The 23,602-nt window shown below is 39.4% G+C and overlaps 2 protein-coding genes across 2 annotated transcripts; one reads left to right on the forward strand and one right to left on the reverse strand.

The window, feature by feature from the left end:
* The first annotated feature begins 782 nt into the window (after nucleotides 1-782).
* Nucleotides 783-5,863, forward strand: LOC120300568 (vomeronasal type-2 receptor 26-like). Its single transcript, XM_039326777.1, has 4 exons — nucleotides 783-1,574; nucleotides 2,804-3,031; nucleotides 4,485-4,611; nucleotides 5,106-5,863. Exons 1-4 carry the CDS (start codon nucleotides 783-785, stop codon nucleotides 5,861-5,863), a joined length of 1,905 nt encoding a protein of 634 aa, XP_039182711.1.
* Nucleotides 5,864-9,998: 4,135 nt separating this feature from the next.
* LOC120300576 (vomeronasal type-2 receptor 26-like) lies at nucleotides 9,999-17,782 on the reverse strand. The gene is made up of 6 exons (XM_039326789.1): nucleotides 17,703-17,782; nucleotides 16,885-17,176; nucleotides 15,865-16,725; nucleotides 14,926-15,153; nucleotides 12,473-12,599; nucleotides 9,999-10,900 (listed from the first exon to the last, which is right to left on the reverse strand). The coding sequence occupies exons 1-6, from the start codon at nucleotides 17,780-17,782 to the stop codon at nucleotides 9,999-10,001; spliced, it is 2,490 nt and encodes an 829-aa protein (XP_039182723.1).
* Between the last annotated feature and the right edge of the window lie 5,820 nt (nucleotides 17,783-23,602).

The following is a 23,602-nucleotide window of genomic DNA, read 5'->3' on the forward strand; positions in this document are numbered from 1 at the left end:
TCTACATAGTTCACAGCAAGATTTAATTCCTTTGTGATATGAAGTTCTCTACTTCTGCACTTTTATTTCAGCATGATACCAAAATATGCCCAGCATCCTCTTTCTATGTATTTTGCCATTGATGAGATAAACAAGAATGTTGAGCTGTTCCCCAACACTACACTAACAGTGGAGATTTATGAAACCGGTTTTAATGCATGGGTGGCCAGTCAGCATGTTTTAGATTTACTGTTTGTGAATCGAGAAAGTCCTCTGAACTTCAACTGTGTCAGAAAAAGGAAGCTGAACTCCATGCCTATCATTGGTGATCTTACCTCCCTCACTTCCATCCAGATGGCCCACATTTTGAACATCTACAAGTTTCCACAAGTATGACCATTTCCCATTGTTCATCTTCTTTAGCAAAAGAAGTCAAAGCAGACCTCTGCTTTTTGATAAACCCTAGCTTCTATCACTTTTAGCCAAACTCTCAGGTGATGAGAAAAAATGGGCAATGAAATCTAGAACATTTCCCAGTTCTGAGTTCTAAGAGTTTCCTATTCTGAAGCTATGATCTCTTTGTTCCAAGTAACACTTGATGGTAACCTTTGGGATTTTGTAATACAGTCATAATGTCACAATAGTATTCAATATTCTTTAGAGAATGGAAAAGCTCAATGCTCTTCAGAATCACAAAAGGACTCTCAATTTGATTTTCTATGTACCTTTCTTCCCAACAGCTCATTTATGGCTCCTCTGATCCAGTCCTGAGTGATAAAAGGCAGTTTCCTTCCTTCTTCAGCATGGTTCCCAATGAAAATTTGCAATATGAGGGGATTGTTCATTTACTGAAACATTTTGAATGGAATTGGATTGGCCTCTTAGTCCCAGAGGATGAGAGTAGGGAAGCTTTTATTCAAAATCTCCAGCCAAAGCTCTTCCAGAATGATATTTGCATTGCTTGGATGGAGCTGATCCCAATTTTAAAGGATGCAATCTTAAATAAAGAGGCTATTTTTGAACGTATAGGCAAAATAATAGACACTATTTCAGTGAAGAATGTCAGTGTATTCCTTGCCTATGGAACTATCCAATCTATGCAGATTTTACAATGGGGGCTACATTCCAAAGAAGTTTATCAAAAGGACCCAATAGATCACAGAGTGTGGATTGTGACCTATCAGTGGGATTTCACTGTTACTTTATCATCACTAGGAAAAGTCCTAGTCCAGACTTTCAATGGTTCCCTATACTTCTCACTCCACACAAGGATTGTGCCAGAATTTCAGGAATTTCTTGAGAGCATAAAACCTTCTTTAAGTCTTTTTCCTTATGTTAATTGGTTCTGGGAGTCTGTATTTCATTGTTCATTGCCTCCATATCAGAAAGGAGTTAAATGCTGCACTGGGAAGGAAAAACTCAGGAAAGTCCCTGACTCTGTGTTTGAAATGAACATGTCTGGAGAGAGCTACAATATCTACAATGAGGTTTATCTTGCAGCTCATGCTGTGCAGGCAATGCACTCAAGAAGAGCAAAGCCAGCTCATCTGAGAAATCAGGATATATCAATTCTTCAGCATTTTCAGCCATGGGAGGTATGTCATTGTTCTTCTCAGATACATTTATGGAAACCCTGAAGAGGATGGGAAGAGAAGCAACAATAAAAACACTCTGGATTTGTTTCTTTGCAGCAGTCAATTAACCTTTAGCATTTTATTTTATTTATTTTTTTTTGTAACTAATGCAGCTCAATCTTATAAAAAAAATGTTTCCAAAGTCAAATCAGCTCCAGAAGGAGCTACGTTGTGGTGATTTGCTTAGTGCTGTTTCAGGGAGTGAAAACCCATTAATTTTAACAGTTTCTGTGCAAATGCTCACACCCAACATCTTCCAAAATTTGAATGCACAAAACTAAAATGGCTTTACTTTGTCTACATACTCTTCATTATAGGATCTCCCCCTAAACTCTTTGTAGTAAACAAGTTTTCTATTCTTGCTGTACTACCTACAGTATTGTGCTATGGAACTGTTAATATACTGTATATATAGTGAAAAACTTTCATATAAATGGTCATTCTTGAAAGTATGTGAATGCCTATGAATTTTTAATATGTCTACATGTTTCTACATATGACCTAAAACATAACTGGTTTTCCACATAAATCCTAAAACTAAATAAGAAGGAACTAATTAAAACTGTTCATTCATTGATTGAGAAAAATGACCCAAAGCTTCATATATGAGCATTATAGAAAAAAAACCTATGTGATTCTGAAATCATCAGAAGTTAATATTCACTGGATCATGTCTCTTACTTCAGTTGATAAAATTTCCACTTCCAATTGGTGGATCAGTCTGCACTGTAACCCTCTGGATGTATTATATGAATTATAATAGTCCAGACATACAGAAGAGGGAGGATTGTAAACTTAAATTTCAAAGTTATCCAAGGATCCAAGTAATATTAATTTAAGGAAGCTATTGAACAAGAGATAGATAATATTGCAGTTCCTATGTTTCCCTTTTTTTCCATCACATGTAATGGATATCCTATCTTATTTATGTAGGATAGCCTGTTTCTTCCAATTATTTATTTATGCAAGAGTTGAAAAATAGGCTGTGTGAGAATCTTATGCAAAGAATTTCAATTTTATATTTTAATATATTACCATTAAAGTAATAAGTATATTGGATCTGATATTACTGAAATTGGAAAACAATTCTGATAAGATTCATACTAAAACTCTGTTGGGATTCTGAACAAAACTAAACTTTGGGGAAGATTAAGATAACTGCTCTGACTTCTCCTCTTTCTCAAATCCAGTTTCACTACTTTCTGAGAAATACCCGGTTTAATAACAGCGTGGGAGAAGAAATATTTTTTGATGAGAAGGGGGAGTTTGACCCAGGATATGACATCTTCAACTTTATCACTTTCCACAATCAATCCTTCAAGAGAGTCCGGATTGGAAAGATAGACTCCAAAGCTCTTGATGGAAAAAAGTTCACCATTGACAAAAATGCCATTGTATGGAATCACAAGTATCAGCAGGTGGGACATACTCAAACTTGGTAAATTATTATTTGTGGGGGAATATATTCTTCTATAATGATAACCTGACAGTCCAGAAATTCCAGTAATGGTATCCTGGAGCCTTGTGGTTTGCTAGAAATTTTGGATGGTCTTTATGATGATATCTACATGGAACTGAGTTGCGTTTTGAAATTAATATGACATAAGAATATTCAAATATGTGTCCTTGTGTTTTATTTAGTTTGCTCGACAGGCTACTATTTTTTTTTAAAAAAAGACAATATATGTGCATTTTTTGTAATGAGCAGAATAAGGAGGAAATTTATTTAAATCTGTCTTTGTTGTAAGTGCCACATGTGTATAAAATAAGAATGGGTTATTTCTCTATCCAATTGGAAAATGTGTGTAAAAACTTTGTTGATATATTGACATTGTACAAATCATTCTCACAATTGTTTCAAAAGAATTTTTCTCCCTTTTTTACAAAGATGAAAAATTTGGTAATTTTTTGGCATGAGTTAAAATCTACAATACAATTTCCTTTTGAATTTTCCAAATGTAATATTTAACCTTAGACGTTGCTGTTGCAAATTGAGCAAAAAGGGGATACTTTTTGAAAAGGAAAAAAAAAAGGTTTATTATAGGTAGCTGTGTCCCTATGGAGCCATTTTTAGAGAAATCTCTGCATACAAATGATATTTGATGGAATTCCCAGAAAGGAGCATAGATTGCAGAGGACAAAGTGGCAGTCAAGTTGGGAAAGTTTGGATGAGCATATTTATAATGATGCAAATAATTGCTTTAATTTATCAAGATTTCTATCAACATGGGATAACTGCTCAGAAGTAATTCCATCTCTCTCTCTTGAATTTGGGTCCTAGCAGATAAAAAAAACAAACAAACAAACAACACTAAGTATATTCCAATCTTACAAAATGAAAGTTAATGACATTTCATACACAATGAAATCCTTCAGTTCTGCCTAGACTGCAAGTTGCAAGACTCTCTAGATTGCTCTGGTTTTTAGTAGGATTGAAACATTTTAGATATCCCCCAACAGAGATTCCCATGCTCTCTACTATCCATTTTTGTTGTTCTACAAGAACAAATGAGAATGCATGTGTTTGCAGAAAACTCAGAACTCATCCTATGAATATGATGATTTGCTGTTAACATGGACACTCTCCAAAAACATTATGCTCTTGGTACATCCTGACATCAGAAAATTATGTATCCTTCTGAATGTACTAATTTCTCATAATAAAATAGAAAAGTGGAAATAAGCACTTCACTAGGCTTTGGATGCTTCTGGATTAAAAGGATTTGCCAGGTATATGTTGTTACCCAGGGAATGCCCAAATATGTTAACAGCACACGGTCTTCAGGAGGTTCCTTTCATGTCCCCCAATAAAGGGGAAAATTTGCACAACTTCTGGATGAATCCTATGCCTAAACTTTCTTTTTTTTACAGGTACCTCCCCGTGCCAGATGTGTGGAAACCTGCCATCAGGGGTATAACAGGGTTGTTCAGGAGGGGAAACATACTTGTTGCTACCATTGTACACAATGTCCCGAAGGAAGAATTTCAGTCGAAATAGGTAAGTAAAGAAATAGAGAACTGAGAGCTTCCAAACTTGTATATTCTTCATTCTTTCCATCTTTGGTGTACTATTTATTGGAATGGGATTGGAGTAAACTACAGAAAATTTTATTTAGAAGACCTCCTTTGCTAGGTTGAGAGATGCAGTTCTTTTTAGAGTCCTCTCTTAGTTATATTAATAATAGCACAGAATTCATGCTTAACAGTTATTAAGAAAGCACTACAGTATTGTATATACAGTACATCAAAGGGACTGTGAATGACATCATCAGGAATTATTTTTCTCAATTAGCTCTATGCATTGTCCTATATAGTTGGAAATGACCAGGCCTTCTTCATGTATTTCAGATGCAGACCAATGTGAGAGATGCCCAGAAGATCACTATTCAAATGAAGGAAAGGTCAAGTGCCTTCCCAAACATTTCAGCTATTTATCCTCTGGTGAAACCTTGGGAATCATTCTGACTTCCTTTATTTTTTTCTTTTCATCAGTCCTCATTTTGGTGGCAGTGACCTTCATTCTGCACTGGGATACACCCATTGTCAAAGCCAACAACAGGAACATCACATGCCTCCTCCTTTCCTCTCTCCTGCTGTGTTTTCTCTGCTCTCTGCTGTTCATAGGTCGACCTGGGGAGGCGACTTGCTTTCTCAGGCAAACTATGTTTGGCACCATTTTCTCTCTCTCAGTGTCTTGTATCTTGGCCAAGACCATCACGGTTGTTGTGGCTTTCCTGGCCACGAAGCCAGGAAACCAGATGAGGAAATGGCTAGGAAAAAGACTGGCAGGATCCATCATTGTCTTCTGCTCTTGTATTCAAGCTTTTATCTGTATGATATGGTTGATCATGTGTCCTCCCTTCCCAGAATGGGATGTGCATTCAGAGATTCAAGAGATCATTGTTCAATGTAATGAAGGCTCAGATTCCATGTTTTACATTGTCCTGGGCTACTTGGGGCTCCTAGCCACCATCAGTTTCACTGTGGCTTTCTTTGCCAGAAAATTACCTGATACTTTTAATGAAGCCAAGCTGATCACCTTCAGCATGCTTGTTTTTTGTAGCATCTGGGTGTCCTTCATTCCAGCCTATCTGAGCACCAAAGGGAAATACATGGTGGCTGTGGAAGTTTTCTCCATCTTGGGCTCTACTGCAGGTCTCCTTGGCTGCATCTTTCTCCCCAAGTGCTACATCATTCTATTGAACCCACATCTGAACACAAAACAACATCTGACTAGGAGGACAGATTAATAGTTAATCTAACATTCTATTGTTCAGTCTTTAACTATGACCAAAAGCATCCACGTGGAAAGTTAATATTCAAAGTGGCACCTTAACCATGCAATCAAATGCTATCTTTTCTATTCTTTATGTGTGCAATATATATAATAAATCCATTAGATTTTATCTGAGCTAGAGGGTAGTTAAATAGTGAAATCATATATTGTATTTTTTGTCATTTATCTGGTGATCATGAGGATCCATAACAAAGACATGAAATATTGAAGAAGGTTTCCAGAAACATTTTGTCCTCTTCCAATCCCCCCTCCCACATGAGGAGTTTAAAAGCTTTGAAAGTATGCAAATGTGAGTAGATAAATGACTATCACTTTGGTGGGAAGGTAACAGCACATGTGATGTCATGCTGACCACATGGTCCAATTGCCTTGAAATGGAGATGAGCACTGCCCACTATAGTCAGCAACAATTAGCAGTGTAAAATCTGCAGGGACTCCTGTACCCTACTACAAGATAGAGATATTATTACAAGATTGGGGAGGGGGACAGAGTGAGAGAGATCAGATGAAAGACTAAATCTGAAGACCCCTGGGAAAGGAGGAGGAAGGGAAGGAGGAGGAAGTGGATTTTGAACTGAAGAATGATAGATTTTATAAAGTTCATAAATCAACATCATTTGTGTCTACATGTTTGCATGCAGAAGATTATATTGTATTGTATCTACCTATGCCAGCTGGCATATCCAGATTTTAAGGTTTTTCCTAAAGTCTAAAAGACGGAGGCAGATTTTACCTCCTGCAGCAAATATTCCAGAAGGCAGGAATCATGGCAGATAAGGCTCTTCTCCTGAATCCCAACAACCAAAATTCCTTATGATCTATACTTGGCCCCTTCTACCACTATGACTGGAGTGGGCCAATTCCCCTTTCATTGGGAAAGACAGTTATACAAATATCCTGAATCCATGTCATAAAGGGCTTTAAAAATAATAACCAACACCTTGAATTGAATCCCAAAACAGTTCAGCAGTCAGTGCAACCTATATACCAGTGATAATACATGTGTTGTCCTAGGGCTTCCAAAACTATCTGAATCATTGTGTTCTGGACCAATTGTAAGTTTCAAATATTTTTAAAGGTAGCCCCATGTAGAGCATTTTACAATAATCCAAGCGGGAGGTGACCAGGATATGAATGACTAAGGGCAGAGCCTCAAGATCCAGTAAAATGTGCAATAGATGCACCATATAAAGTTGTGCAAAGGCTGCCTTAGCACAACTGCACTTGCTCTTTGAGCAGAAGTTGCAAGTGTAAGAGAACCCTCAAGTTGTGCACCAGCAAAATGATGTTGGGAAGAAAAGAACTACAGAACAGACTAACTCTATAGCAAGGCAGGTTTCTTTCAAGGATCTAAAAAAGCAGTTGGTTCTATAGCTTTTGTTCAAGGGTAGCATTCAATGGGCTTGATGGGATTCTATATTTCTGTAGTTCTACACTGTCTAGGTAGCTTTGCTTGTTGGTTTGCTCAAGTGCTATCATGCATTTCTGCTTGATTTTGGTTACTGTTTGTATGTATGTTTGTTTGTTTTTAAAAAAATAAAGTCTTGTCTGTCAATGGGTGGCCATATACATCTAGAACAAAATAGAAACAAATCAAATTTTTGTAAATTATGTGGTGGTGTTGATGAGTGATATTCTTGCAACTATAACTATTTGAGAGTGAATTAGAAACTCATAGAGACACTAATGTATATTTGGAGAAAACACCCAGTCATTTGTATAACACTCTTGCCAATACAGTTGGAATATACATATTGACATTAAAAAAGTCTCCTAGGAATTATTCATTCAGAATGTTGCTCATATTTTCATAAATCTCAATTCTGGTTCTTTCATTTTCACCATTCAATATTACCAACAATATTTTTCATATTCACCCACAAGAAAATAAATGAATAAATTCATACTATCTCTCTTTATATTTTAATAATTTTATTCACGAATTACCAGCATGTATGTATCAACTTCACAAATTCATCCGACCTTCATTCAGATTTATTACAACCTTACCCATTCTTCTACTTTTATAGATACATGCCATTTTTTTTTCAAAGCAATATGTATTACATAGACCAAGCTGGGTCCAGAAGGACACGTGGAACTTTAGGAAATTTAAGTTATTATGAAGTGACTTAGATGATAACAAAACATCTCAGATTAACAAGCTTTGGTCCAGTTGCTGTAATTTAACCTTTTTAAAATGCTTTTGGCCTGGATGATTACGTCTTCATTGACATATTAAAATATATTTTGGGGAGAAACCCCTGCAGTTGGTGTGGCAAGAGTTAGTACATTCCAAAAACTCTCTGACTCTCTGCCTAACTAATTTTTTTTTATTTTGACTGAAATTGCTTTGGTGAGTAACATAACTTCTCAGATTAATAAACTTTTTTCCAGATACTGTGATTTATCCTTTTTAAATACTTTTGGCCTTGATGATTCATTGACAAACTTTAGGAGATATGGTTAAAGCAGGGGTCTTCAAACTTGGCCCTTTTATGAGTAGTGGACTTCAACTTGCAGTGTGCCTGGCTGAGTAATTCTGGGAGTTGAAGTCCACAAGTCATAAAAGGGCCAAGTTTGAAGACCCCTGGGCTAAAGCTTGGTTTCAGATGTAACATCAGTGGAGATCCTAGTGGAGGCTGACAGTATGATTATCACCATTCAGGAGTTACTTAAGACCTCAGGAATGCTGCTGCACCACAGATTACTGGATGTGAGATTATTCAATATATTAAACTCAAGGAATCAGTTGGCATTGTTGCTGCTACATAGCATTCCTCATGTGTAGCAACTTCCATTTCTGAGCTCCATGCTCAATGTCTGGATTTCCAGTGGAGTTCCCCAGAGTCATGGCCTTAGGGTTTTTCAAGGAGTACATGGCCACCATGTCAATAATGGGCCTTTCCCAAATAATCCAGAGCCTAGCAGAAGAATGTGGTCACATAACTGATTTGATATTTCAGTTGAAGCTAAGGCAATGTGACCTAAAATTGGGGGTGGAGCTCTTTTGTCTCACTTGTCACCGTCAGATCATGTCCTGATTACTATGGGATACTCTGGCACCACTATCCACTGCAGAGAGCCAAGACCTATAATATCAGTTCATCCATAGTAACTAGTGGACTTCAAACTGTTTCAGAGGGAGATAGGAACTATTCAAACTGATTAGCTGCATCTGAACCCTTGCTCACCACTTGGAATAGCGATAGCACTTAGACTTATATATCACTCCATTGTGTTTTACAACACTCTCTGAGTGGTTTAAAAATGTCAGCATATTGCCCCCAACAATGTGACTCCTCATTTTACCAACCTTGGAATGATGGAAGGTGAGTCAATTTTAAACTGGTCGGGATCAAACTCCTGTCTGTTAGCAGAGTTAGCCTGCATTCTAACCACTGCATTACCATGACTCAGTGAATAGGGACTGGAACATCCCTGTACTACCTCTTCTGTCTCATGGATTCAATCACTCCCTGAGATTCATAGAAATGTTGAGGGAGATGAAAAAATAGAACGGACATCAAGAATGTTGCTGACAGTCAACAGGAAACAAATATAACCAAGCAAAGGGTAGAGCCTCTATTGAGGTAGAGGGTAGAGCCTCTATTGAAGTCTACCTTAGGCAAGATAAGCATCAGAATTTCCACCCTTATTAAGCATGCATATGGCCATCCCATAGCCCTCTTTTGGGTGTTGCTTGCCTTCTTAGAAGGGCTTGGAGAATCTTCTTCAGGGTCATGCAGAAGAAATTGTTCATAATTAAACAAATAAAATCACTTGAATTCACTAATGGTTTGATGCTTGTCTTGTTGCAGGTCTGGGGGAGATGACTGGAATGGTTCGAATTTATAGGTAAATAATATGCATCCCTAGACCTCCCACACTAAATCTGTGAGGCTTTTTTGAATATTGCTGAGAAAAAGTTTAAGCTTGATAGAATTTCCCAAAAATCTAGATTTCAGAGCCAGAAATCAATCAGAATGATAAGCACCTCTTCATATGAATAACTTAAAAATTAATGTTTTTATCATGATCCACCTTACTCTTACTAACTTAAAAAAATTAACAGAGAAAAAAGATATTTAAGAATGTCTTTTTATTAATTGTTTCTTGTTGTTTAAATCAGGCCTCAACACAATAATGTAACACTTGGGGGAAAAGATGCATCCTAGGAGTGCAGCACTAGAGGACAAAATGGAGAAGATTTCCACAGCCACCATGGCTTTTCCTCTGGTGCTCAGATAGGTTGGAACAAAGGAGACCCACACACTGCAGAAAGCCAGCATGCTGAAGGTGATGAACTTGGCTTCATTAAAACTGTCAGGCAGTTTACGAGCCTGGAAAGCCACAATGAAGCTGGCAAATGAAAGGAGGGCCATATAGCTCAGAACACAATAAAACATAAAGACTGAGCCTTCATTGCATTGTAGAACCATTTCTTCAGTTGTTGAGTGCATGTCTAATTCTGGGAATGGGGGAGAAGTTGATAACCATGCAATACAGATGCATGCTTGCAAGAGAGAGCAGGAAAGGACAATAGAAACAGCAAGTCTTTTCCCCATCCATATCCTCATCTGAGATCCTGGTTTGGTGGCCTTGAAGGCAAGAGAAACAAGAGTGGTTTTGGCCAACACACAAGAAATGGACAATGAGAAAATGAGACCAAATGCAGACTGTCTGAGAAGACAGGTCACTCTCCCGGGTTGTCCAAGAAAAAGCAAAGAGCAGAGAAAGGAAAACAAAAGAGAGAGGAGGAGAGTGTAAGTGAGATCCCGGTTGTTGGCTTTGACAATAGGACTGTCTTTGTGCTTAATAAAAGTTCCCAGCACCCATGTTGTAATGAGGGAGAAAACTACAGCAAGACAAGCTAAACTATACCCTAAAGGTTCTTCATAAGACAGAAAGTTTATCCTTTTCAAGAGACACCCATTTCTTTCTTGGTTTGCATATTGATCTTCAGGACATTGGATACAAGCTACCATATCTGAAATTGAAAAAGAAATCCATGTTATAGTGAGTAAGTGCAGAGTAGCAACAGTGGCTAAACTGATTCCTAAAAGTTCTTCATAAGATAAGAAGCTAATTGTTTTCACGATGCATTCATCTTTGTCATAGCTGCTTGTAGATCACTAGAACACTGAAAGCAAACAAGAGTGCCTAAAATAAAATAAACCCTCTTATTTTAACATGAATTCATGTGAAAGTTAATTAACTATCTTCATAGTTATCCTTACCCTGATGGTATTTTGATACAAAATATACAAGCCAGAGAGTGAAAATACCTTTGAACGTCTCCCTATGTATATTTAATACATTGTTGAAATTAAGTCTAATTTTGAGAATACACACAAGGAACTGTAGCACCACCCAAAAAATCTCTATTGATTTTTAACTTTATGTTCTTATCATTGATGACTGTTCCAATGAATATTTATGAATATTTTAAGGAATCATTTAATATTTAAAATGATATTGACTTCAAGACCACACTTAAATATATAGTATGAAAATGAAATATTTCCCCTAAATTTCAAGTGAATTTGGAAGACATTGTATGAAGGAGGAAATTCCAAAACATCAATATATCGCACATAATTCAAGAGCAAACTACATAAGAAACAGAATTTTATGATGCTGTAAGACATCATTTTTATTTGATAAAGTTTATTATCAATTTTTCTTTCTTCCTTCATTTCTCTTAAAGTTCATTTTTGCATTTATCCCCATAAACAGAATATGGGAATCGCGGACATAAAAATTGAATGTACATATGCACACTCTAATTGTGTATTTTGCAGAGGAGCCAAACATGCAGAAATACCACATAATAAATGCAAATTTTTTGGGTGAACACACTGGCACACATTAAAAAATGAAATTCTGATGTCTGTTTTCAAAAGAAGATAGATAGATAGATAGATAGATAGATAGATAGATAGATAGATAGATAGATAGATGGATAGATAGATATGTAGATATATCCATAACATGCATGCATATATTATATATACACACACACAAACACAAGATAGCACCATGTTACTAAATATTAAAAAATTGCTTCTATAAATTTCATTTATTTATTTGTTTATTTTTAAATGTTTGCTTTCTTTAAAACTTCATTTTTTTCATTGCCCATTCAATTTCCAAATATAACCTCAAAACTAATTAGCTGATTATTGTGTATTTGTTTGTAATGGCACTACACTTGATAGTTCAAGTTCATCTCTATAACAACAAAATCAGCCATAGATTTTTTAAAAATAAGTAAATAAAATCATCTAATTGTTTAGAGCTTGGTATCCTTTCCTTCCCTTCCCTCTTTTTCAGATATTGCAATATATCTAATTTTTTTTACATTGTATAGTCACTTTTATATCTTTATTGTTTCAAAATAAAAACAAATGAATATGCAGCCTGAAAACTAATTAGGTGAAATCATGCTGCAGAATACATTCACAAAAATACCCACATGATGTACTTGTTTGTAATGGCGTCTGGCTGATATTTCAACATCATCTCTATAACAACAAAATCAGGGAAGTTGTTAACGTACCAATCTTATTTGAAAATTTTTCCTCTGGGCATGGAACACAATCATAACAGCAGAATTTTTTCCCTTCATCTTTCCTTTTCTGATAACCAGGGTGACAATATTCATTGCACAGAGAGATGGGGAGCACCTAGTTTTCAATATCAAAATGTTGGAAAATGAGAATTTATTGTTTGGAAGAAAAATCACTTGTTACATTGAAAATGAAAGATCCACCACACTTAGAATAAAATGGTCCAATCAAGCATAGGAATAGAAGGTTCATGAAATAAATGGATTTAGAATTTTCAGTTCAATATTGGAGGAAGTGTAATAAATATTGTTAGCAATATTACTGCAATTAGTTTTCAACAATTAAAGTGGAAAAATGTCATTTCTTTTTAATCTGTTTAGTCCTCGGGGGTTGCCTAGAAGAAGAATACCACAATACCAACAAAGAAAAAAAATAACAGCTCTCAAAAGAAACCAGCATGGCTGCATAAAGAACTCTCTGATAAATTGAAAGATAAAAGGGACAAGTATAACAAGTGGAAAGAGGGGCACATAACTAAAGCAGAATATCAGCAAATAGTCCGAGCCTGCAAAGATGAAGTGAGGAAAACTAAGGCTCAAAATGAACTAAGGCTTGTGACCAAAGTAAAAAATAACAAAAAAACTTTTTTTCAACATGTAAAAAACAAGAAAAAGTTTAAGGAAATGATTGGTTAATTAGTGGGGGAATGTGGCAAGAAGATGACAAGCAACAGGGAGAAAGCGGAACTATTTAACTCATTTTTTGCATCTGTCTTTACAAAAAGGGGAAAAAAACAGTCCAACCTATCAAAAACAGTACCGTAAAAATAGATTAGAAACACAAGTTCAAATCACCAGGATCAGATTTTTACAACCCAAGGTTCTCAAGGAACTGGCAGATTTCATCTCAGAACCACTGGACTATATTTTTCAAAGATCCTGGAGCACCGGGGAACTACCGGAGGACTGGAAAAGAGCTGATGTAGTTCCCATCTTCAAAAAAGAGAAAAAAAATAGATCCATGAAACTACAGACCTATCACCCTGACCTCAATACCTGGGAAGATTCTGCAAAAGATAATCAAACAATGAATCAGTGAACACCTAGAGGCAAACAAAGTCATTACTAAAAGCCATCTTGGGTTTGTCAAAAACAGATCATGCCAGACAAATCTTATTGCATTTGTTGACCAAGTGACAAAATTAGTGGACCAGAGGAATGGTGTGGATATAATTTACTTGGACTTCAGTAAGGCATTTGATAAAGTAGATCACAAGTTACTACTTGATAAGATAGAAAAATGTGGGTTAAACAGCATCACTACCAGATGGATTCGTAGCTGGCTGACTGGCCATACTCAGTATGTGGTCCTCAATGGAACTGTATCTACATGGAGGGAAGTGTGTAGTGGGGTGCCCCAGGGCTCTATTCTAGGCCCAGTGCTCTTCAACATCTTCATCAACGATTTGGATGAGGGGATAGACAGGGAACTCATCAAATTTGCAGATGACACCAAGCTGGCAGGAATAGTCAATACTCCAGGCTTAAGATACAGAAGGATCTGAACAAACTGGAACACTGGGCGCTATCTAAGACAATGAAATTCAATGGTGAAAAAAGTAAAGTTCTACATTTAGGCAAGAAAAACCAAATGTACAGGTATAGTATAGGAGGTACCTTGCTCAATAGTAGCAACTGTGAGAGGGATCTTGGAGTCCTAGTGGACAATCATTTAGATATGAGCCAGCAGTGTCTGCAGCTGCCCAAAAAAGCCAACACAGTGTTAGGCTGCATTAACAGAGGGATAGAATCAAGATCACGTGAAGTATTAATACCACTTTACAATGCTTTGGTAAGGCCACACTTGGAATACTGCATCCAGTTTTGGTCACCACGATGTAAAAAGATGTTGAGACTCTAGAAAAAGTACAGAGAAGAGCAACAAAGATGATTAGGAGACAGGGGGCTAAAGTATATAAGGAATGGTTGCTGGAATTGGGTATGTCTAGTTTAATGAAGAGAAGGACGAGGGGGGACATGATAGCAGTGTTCCAATATTTCAGGGGCTGCCACAAAGAAGAAGGAGTCAAGCTATTCTCCAAAGCACCTGAAGGCAGGAAGAGAAGCAATGGATGGAAACTAATCAAGGAGAGAAGCAATCTAAAACTAAGGAGAAACTTCCTGACAGTTAGAACAATTAACCAGTGGAACAACCTGCCTCCAGAAGCGGTGAATGCTCCAATACTGGAAGTTTTTAAAAAGAGACTGGACAGTCATTTGTCTGAAATGGTATAGGGTTTCCTGCCTGAGCAGAGGGTTGGATTAAATGACCTCCAAGGTCCCTTCCAACTTTATATTATTATTAGTAGTAGTAGTAGTAGTACATTTCTTAACCTAATGAGCCCAACTGAGTACAGTCATACAAACTCTCCTTGAAACCAAACCTGGTTAAATGATCGATGCCAAATGATCATGTTCTCATTAATGACTAATTCCAGTCCTTGCAGAGCATCAGGATCCACTTTTCCAATCTTGCGTCTCTGGAAAGTGGAATTGGGAAAGATGACTATGTTGATTATATCAAATCCACCTTCCATACTCGTTTGATCATAAAAAGTCAAGGCCTCTCCAAGAGAATTATTAAATGTCATGCTTTTAAGAAATTGGTGGAGCTATCATATTGGGAATAAAAAGAAAATAGAAAGATAAAGAATAGAAAGATACGAGTAATTTTATCTTAGCTGCACTCTACATTTGAGGGAGAAAACAGTAAAAATCTATTTCTCCAACCTTTTTAGATCCTCTTTCCTGCCCTCTGCTTATGTGGGGAAAGAAGGATCAGATAGTTCAGCTTGAGCGATCAAATGTCATATAAACAGAATTCTAATGTCCCATCTCTACTCCTTTCCAGTACAAAAACTGTTATCCAATGGAAAAATAGTTTCCAAAATCAGGTTTCCTCTCTTGTCTCCTCCTTTTCTAAGAAATCCCACCTCACTGATTTGCTTCTGACTTCCAACCCATTTTTACTTTTATTTTCATGTAATCCTCACAGACATAAGGCTGCTGTGGATGTCGTAAGGACTAAAGGATAGCTATTTAGGCTAAATAGGATTCACATATTAGGTAACAAGCCTAAAAACTACAGGAATTTAAAAACTAGGAACTGGAGCTTAATTAATACTTGCATCCTTAAGATGTTCAAGGAGTAAAATGGAAAACATATTACATTGATGGAAATAAAGTTATAAAGACTAGCTTTCCCCAAAAAAGATAAGATATTCTATTCATTTTTGATAGTTGCTTCTTCCCTACTTAAATCATACAGCATAACTTTGTATTTACTATTATCTAGCACAAAGTATGTCTATCAAACAAATCACCTGCCATGGTTTTACATCTTCATATTTTGATGATTTAGGTCTCCTCAAATGCCTGCGATTAGACTGAAGTAAGAAGAGAGTATATAAAGCTTGAGCCAATACATAGACAGCATTATAGATACTATAACTGTGCCCGGTCAACTGCATCTCAAAAAGAGATCCAGGAATGTCCTCCAGTTTTTCCTCTCCTGTGCAAATGTCATTGTCCAGTATGGTCGAATGAGGAGATGGCAAGGAACAATCAAACAGTTGTTCCCAGAAAAGTGGGAAAAATCCATCTTCTTGAATCCAAGGAGGTTTTATCAACTTCAGGAACTCCTTGAACTCTAAAATTTGCTTTGAGTGAATTGTAAAACAAATGGCACCATCAAAGAACTGTTGATCCCACTTTCTTTGCATTCCTGTTAAGACATAATCAATCTGGGCAGTCATGATCCACACTTTCCCCAAGGAATTCTGCTCAAATCCAGGATCATACATGAATATAATCGTAGTCATCCATACAATTGTCAAAGAGTCTCCACATACAATAAAAATATTGACCTTCTTATCAGCTATACTGTTATAAATATTTGTTGTTTTGTCAATCATTTCCTGAAATTTATCCCATTGTGTTAAATATGGAATTCTTTGAATGGAAGCAGAACAGATTCCATGTTGGGAAAGGAGGGACTCCATGATCTGTAGGAAACGTTCTCCATTCCAATTATCAGTAGTAAATATCCCAATCCAGGTCCACCCAAAATGTTGAAGCAGTTGGATAATCCCAATGTACTGAGAAGATTCATTTGGGACAACGGAGTAAAAGGAAGACATCCTGGCATTATAACTATCCAGAGGAGTAAAAGATCCATAAATCAGCTAAAAGAAAGAATACATTCTGTAGAAACATAATATCAGGAGCATATTTTCCTCCATTTTCCTACTCATGTAAACAATATTTTGTAAGGTTATTCAGCTAAATAATTATTTTCTAGAAGGGAGAAAAGAATGTCTTATATTTATTCTTCAAGTGCCTACCTGTGGTATCTTGTATAAGCCTACAATGTCTGCCATGTAGGACGAAGTTTCAGAGCTGAGTCCCCCAATAATGGCTATGAGGTTTTTCATGATATCACATTTGTAGTTGGGGAAAAATTGCTGGGATTTGAAAAGCATGTCCAGGGTGGTCCGATAGGTCATCATTGGGTGATAATAGTTGTCATGGATATGGAAGCCAAGGGTGACATTAGACAAGATTTGTGGATTCTTATTGATCTCCTTCACAGCAAAGGCCAAGGACAGGGCATGTTGGTAAAATTTTGCTAGTACCCTGTAATTAAAATGATTTCACTCTTTTAGATGTTAACTTTAAAGAAGATTTTATATCTGAACAATTGTAATTGCTATAACTGAATTAAATATATCAATAAACTCTCCTTCTCTCCATGTTTAAGATAGGGCTATTCCATGTCAAGTGGGAACTCTGCCAGAATGAAATATTTTCTGTAATTGACATGGTTGCAGAATGAGTCAATGTATTCCTGGTTCCCACAAACTAAAATGTCCTCCCATTTCAAAAAATGCACTTTTCTTACAGGCTTGACGTTATATAAGAGCCTATGATATTTCTCTCTTGTACTTGCCACCACCATAAACTGGATTACCTGATATAATTTTGTACCCTTGACAAATAGAATTTACATTTATTAAAAGCTGTCTGGAATTTCAGAGATGTAGAAATACCCCAGGAGAAAAAGAGTTCTCATTATGCAAGAAAACAATCCACCTTTCCCTATTTCCCTCCATGCATTAAACTTTCCTGACTGCTATAGAGGAGCAAGATAGAAAATCCATACTCTGGAAGTTCAAAAAACTCTTGAGAGGGATCCTTCTGAAATGAAACTTCATTAAAATGGTAATGTATCATAGAAACCATCTCGCCGAGAATGATGTTTCCTTCTTGATACCACTCATACCGAGTAGGTATTGGCTCCTGCACATAACATGCTGGACTATTCACTCTTACTATTGGGATGACAAAAAGAACAAGAAGAAACATCTGGGCAGCAAAAAGTCTTCCGAAATATTGATGAGTCTGATTTCACTTTAATCAGAATTCTGCATGAACAAATATTAGCCAGAATAATACATCACTTAAGAGCTTTGCTACTATTCCTTATGTATAACAATAATATAGATTGATACATGTCCTTTATTCAGATTGTTAAAATCCAACTAACATTGTGCTCAAATGATGGCACCCTGGTACTATGAGAAATCAAAGTGTAAAGTAAAAAATTGTGGACTTTCCAATTCTTACACTTATTTGCAACTCTCTATGGGATAAAACCTTTATATGTTTTTTTTTCTCATTGTCACTATTAGATTGTATGTCTCTGCTTCAGATGTTTACATCTTAGACCAAGTGAACAAATTACAGTCACTAGAATAATTCTAGTGAAGAGATCATCAATTTTGCTCTGCATGTCATCTATTATTGAAATAAATGATATAATCGATAGTGAAGCAGTCAAGGTTAGATGTGATTTTATAATTGTTCAGGCACTGCAGCTTTCCCCAGAAGCAGTTTTCTCTTTTTTTCACAGTTCAGCCAGTGTCAACTTTGCAAACAGATTATCTCTAGTAATCCAACTTTTAAAGTATTCAACTTAGAAGCACACAAAGTTATTTACAGTTGTTATTTCTACAGTAAAATCCATGCTTCAGTAGAATTGTTTCCCAGTATTTCCTTTAGTAAACAAACATTTTTTTAAAAAAATGTGGAATTTCCAAAGAAGAGTATTGTTGATAGGTTTGTGTGTATGTGTATGAGTATGTGTGTGTATATATGCATGCATACATACATACAGTGAAAGAAAAAAACTTTGATCCCCTGCTGACTTTGTGTGTTTGCCCACTGACAAAGAAAGGATCAGTCTATAATTTTAATGGTAGGTTCAGTTTAACACTGAGAGACAGAATAATAACAAAAAACCCAGAAAAATGCATTTCAAAAAAGTTATAAATTGAGTGGAAGAAGTATTTGACCTGTTCTGTTTCAGGAAAAGAGGCATTGAGATGAAGCAATGAGTTCCAACAATTTTCTTTATTGCAACACCAACAGAACAGGTTTTAAAATGGTGCGCCCCCCTTTTATAGCCCCCCTGCACAATACCTTGCAGGCCAATCATTGCAAAGGCTGGAAGCAGCCTTTCTTGTCCCGGGCATCCACATGGTCTGCCCGGGCCAATCGCTGCAGCCTATGCCTGCTGGCCCAGGACATAATACCCCTCCCCCTTGGCTAAAATAATAAGGTACACTTATTATTTTAAATACTCCAACACTCCATTACATTGCATCTATATATACACAACACTACAGTCTTGCTATCGCCATGTTCCCCACTCCCCTTGAGTTGCATTACTTAACCCAGACTACCAGGCCTGCCCATGAACTGACAAGGACCGTACATAGTCTTGTAAGTATTTGGGAGGACCTCTGGCCCACCCTGATCTTCTCATGGCCGGTGTGTGTGCCTGACCTGCCAGCTTGCCTGCCAGGCTAGGCAGACCAGGACTTTGTTGCCACAAAGACCCAGGGGACCCACCCAGCTGCTGACTGGCTGATCTGCTAAATCCAAGCCAGGATTCCTTGGGGGGGTGGAATTCCCCAAATCCAGTGGTGGGGTGGAATTCCCCAAGTCCCCAATGGACTCCTCTTGGAAGCACTGTCCCTTGAGCCCTAGACCAGCAGCTGGAGTGGCCTGAGTGCCAGAGGCCGGAGCTGCCTCCATGGTGAACCCCCTTTCTGCGGACTCCCTGTTTGGAGCAATAGCTAAAGCCTGGGGATGTTGGAGAGACCATGGTCCACAATCGTAATTGTGGTCCTCCTCCCCCCCGAGAGCAGAGCTAGGAGCAGAAGAGTTGCTGGGAAGCCTCCAGCACAGTTGGTCAATGTGACGTCGGATCACACGACCATCGTCCAAGGCCACTTCGTATGAAAGCGGCCCAGAGACCTTGCATACCACTGTTGTGACCCAGAGATGTCCTGATCCATAGTTCCTTGCCCAGACCGGATCTCCTACTTGTAATCTCCTAGGTGCCCCTGGCTGTGACACCTGTGAAGCCACCCAGTCTGGGTGCAATCTGTCCAGTTTTGTGATGAGGCGGCGACCCCTGCGGAGTTCAGCTGGGCTCTTTCCAGTAGCTGTGCAAGGTGTGGTGCGGTGGCAAAGAAGAAAGTCTGCTAACCTGTGATGCCAGGTTCTGTGAGTGATCCTCTTTAAGGCATCCTTGGTTGTGCGCACCATTCATTCAGCCTGGCCGTTGGAAGCTGGATGGAACAGTGCAGATGTGGCATGCCAGACCATGTTGACCTGGAGGAATGTCTTGAACTCAAATGACGTGAATTGGGGCCCGTTGTCAGAGACAAGGACATCTGGAAGTCCATGTGCGGCTAAGATCCCTCTCAGCACCCGGATGGTCCTAGCAGTGGTAGTGGAGGAGACAGGCATGACCTCTAGCCACTTGGAATGGCTGTCCATGAGAATTAAGAAGAATTGCCCCTGAAAGGGCCCAGTGTAGTTGATATGGACTCTCGACCATGGGGTATGAGTCTCCTCCCACCTATGAACTGGGGCCTGGGGCATCTCCAGCGTTGACTGTTGACAAACAGTGCACCAGTGGACCTGGGCCTCAACATCTTTGTCAAGCCCAGGCCACCAAAGATGGCTGCATGCTAATGCCTTCATCTGGACTATTCCCGGATGTCCCTCATGCAGAGACTGCAGGACTCTAGTCCTCAATGAGGTTGGGATTACTACCCGGCTACCCCATAGGACACACCACTTGAAGGTGGAAATCTCATGCTTCCTCTGCCAGAAGCTCTGGAATTCTGAACCTGGACATGTGTCAGGCCATCCAGACAATGCTCAAGTCAGCACGCATGTTAGCGTGTGATCGGTGGCTGTTTCTGCAGCCACATCCCTAGCACTGAGGGAGATTCAGGCAAGTCCTGAATAGACAGGATGCAATTGGCAGGTGCTGGATCTGCCTCTATCTGCTGTAATGGCAACCTGCTGAGACCATCTGCATGACCCATTTCTTTGCCTGGCTTGTGAACTAGTGTATGGTCATATGCAGACAGGAAGATAGACCACCTCAGCATTTGTGGGGATATTATGTGTGGGGTTTGTTTGTTTGTTGTGAACAACCCCAGCAGTGGCTTATGGTTTGTAAAAACCGTGAAGTGGTGGCCATATACGAAGTCATGGAACGTCTTTATGCCAGCCACTATGGCTAAGGCTTCCCTATCTATCTGTGTATAATTGCATTCAGCTGATGATAAGGTTCTAGAGTAGTATGCTATTGGTTCCATCAGCCTTCAAGTGACTTAACACAGCCCCAATCCCATAAGGGGATGCATCACAGGCAACGCACACTGGCAAGCTCTCATTGAAGTGTGCGAGGACCGCATTTGAAGAGAGCAAGGCCTTGACCTCTTTGAAGCTCTTTTCATGTGCTTGTGTCCACTGCCACGGGGACTGTTTGTCCAAGAGCCAGTGTAATGGCTCAGCCACTACAGCCTTGTGAGGAAGGAATCAGTGGTAAAAATTTAGCAGTCCCAGAAAGGCCTGAAGTTCGCCCTTGGATTTGGGACTTGGGGCCTGCTGAATTGCTTGCAGCTTGGATTCAGCAGGGTGGATGCCCTGAACATCAGTGCGGAATCCTAGAAACTCTATGGAGGTAACCCCAATCTTGCACTTGTCTTGCTTAAGCTTCAGCCCCGCTTGGTGGAAACGTAGCAAAATGGCTCTTAGCCTTTCGATGAGGACATTGTCAAAGTACAGGCAAACGCCAGGGATATTTTGGAGTGTTCACTCCATTACACTCTGGAAGATGCCAGGGGCAATCTTTTTACCTTGAATGCCCCCCCCCTGTGAGTCACTATAGTTTTGGCCTCAGCCGTTTCCTCATCAACTGGCAATTGTTGATAGGCCTGAACCAGATCAAGCTTAGCAAAGATCTGGCCCCCCTTGAGGGAGGCTAGAATGTGACTGACCACTGGTACTGGGTACGAATGCTGCTGTAGCACTTTGTTAAGCATGCACTTGTAGTCCGCACAGATTTGGACTTCACCATTGGCCTTCAGTGGCGTAACTATGGGCATTTTCCATGGACTACTGTCCACAGGCTCTAAGATACCCTGCTGAATCAGTTTATCCAGCTCTGCATCTATTTTACCCTTTAAGGCAAAGGGCACCCTGCGTGGCTTGATTCTAATGGGGGCTATAGCTGGGTCTAGCCTCAGAGAAATAGGAGGGCCTTTGTAGGAGCCAAGTTCTGGACTAAACACATCTGCAAACTCCTTGAAGACCCCAGCCAGGCCTGTTGTTTGCACGCTGTGTATTCCAGTCACCTGAATTCCCAGGGCCTCAAACCAGTCAAGTCCAATGAGACTCGTACGGTCTCCCCCAATCACAACTACATCCAGTAGCCCCTCAAAATTTCTATGCTGCACCTTGAGTGTGGCCTCCCCCCTCACGTTGACTCTGGAATTTTGGAAATCTGTGAGTATGAGGTTTGACGGCCTGAGTTTCACCTGTAGGGCACTTCTGCTGCAGACCTTGTTAAAGGTGCCTAGGGAGATGATCGATAGAGCAGAACCGGTGTCCAGCTCCATTGACAAGGGGACCCCTTGCAACTTCACGTCGATGTGAAGCTTCTTCCTAAATGGCCTCTGGACCCCCATTCTAAAAATGCTCCTACATAGTGCACAGAAGCCCACCCTGTTCTGGCTGGGAACCCTGGTACCTTTCTGAGGCAATTCTTCTGGGTAACGTTCCTTCTGGTGACCCAAACAGATGGAGGCAATGTGGCCTTGCCTCCCACAGGCCCTGCAGATGGCGGAGCGAAAACGGAAGTCTGCGCGGCGATGGGGGCCTCCACACCCGATGCACCAAGGGGATGATGCTGGCTGGGTCTTTCCTTCATGAGGCCTTCTCCCTGGAGTCTGATGCAGCCAGTCCACTTCCAATTCTGGATCCTGTTTGGATTCTTCATGAGCAACCTCTTGATGGACAGTGGCTGGAACTTGAGAGGGCATGGAGAGCCGCAAGGCCTTCACAGCTCTGCCTGCTGCTTCTTCGGCTGAAACTTCCCTCAGGGCATCTTGGAACGTGAGGTCTTCCTTTGCGAAGAGCTTCTGCTGCAACTCCCGGCTTTGCAGGCCACAGACCAGCTGATCCCTCAGTCTCTCCTCCAAGTCTTTGAATTCGCAGGGCCTAGCTGCTTGTCGCAAGGCTGCAACAAACTCTGCTGCAGACTCACCAGGCCTCTGGTCCCTCTGCTCGAATGCGTGTCGCCAGGCAATCACTGAGAGCTTGGATTCAAAATGTTCTCGAAGCATCCTCTTCAATTCTGTGTAGGTGATTGATTCCAGTGGTGCTGGGATGACCAGATTTTCCGCAATCTTGAAGGTCTCTTGCCCACACACACAGCAGCGTGGCAGCTTTGAGGTCATCTTCACAAATTTGATTCACCCGGAGGTAGTTCTCCACCCGGGCCACATACGAGCTCCAGCATTCTAGGTGAGCTGTGTCAAATTCTGAAAGCCAGCCTATCTTTGCCATCATTTCAGCCCAGGAACTTCGTCCACGCCTCTTGCTGCAAGGATTGAAAAGGGGCCCCCTTTTCTGAGCTCACCTCCAGCGTCTCAGTGCTGACAGGCTAAGTCAATCTCCAGGAGCCACACTTCT

Source organism: Crotalus tigris, unplaced genomic scaffold (assembly GCF_016545835.1).
Source record: "Crotalus tigris isolate CLP2741 ecotype Arizona unplaced genomic scaffold, ASM1654583v1 scf7180000017614.5298720, whole genome shotgun sequence".
NCBI classification, from domain to species: Eukaryota; Metazoa; Chordata; class Lepidosauria; order Squamata; family Viperidae; genus Crotalus; species Crotalus tigris.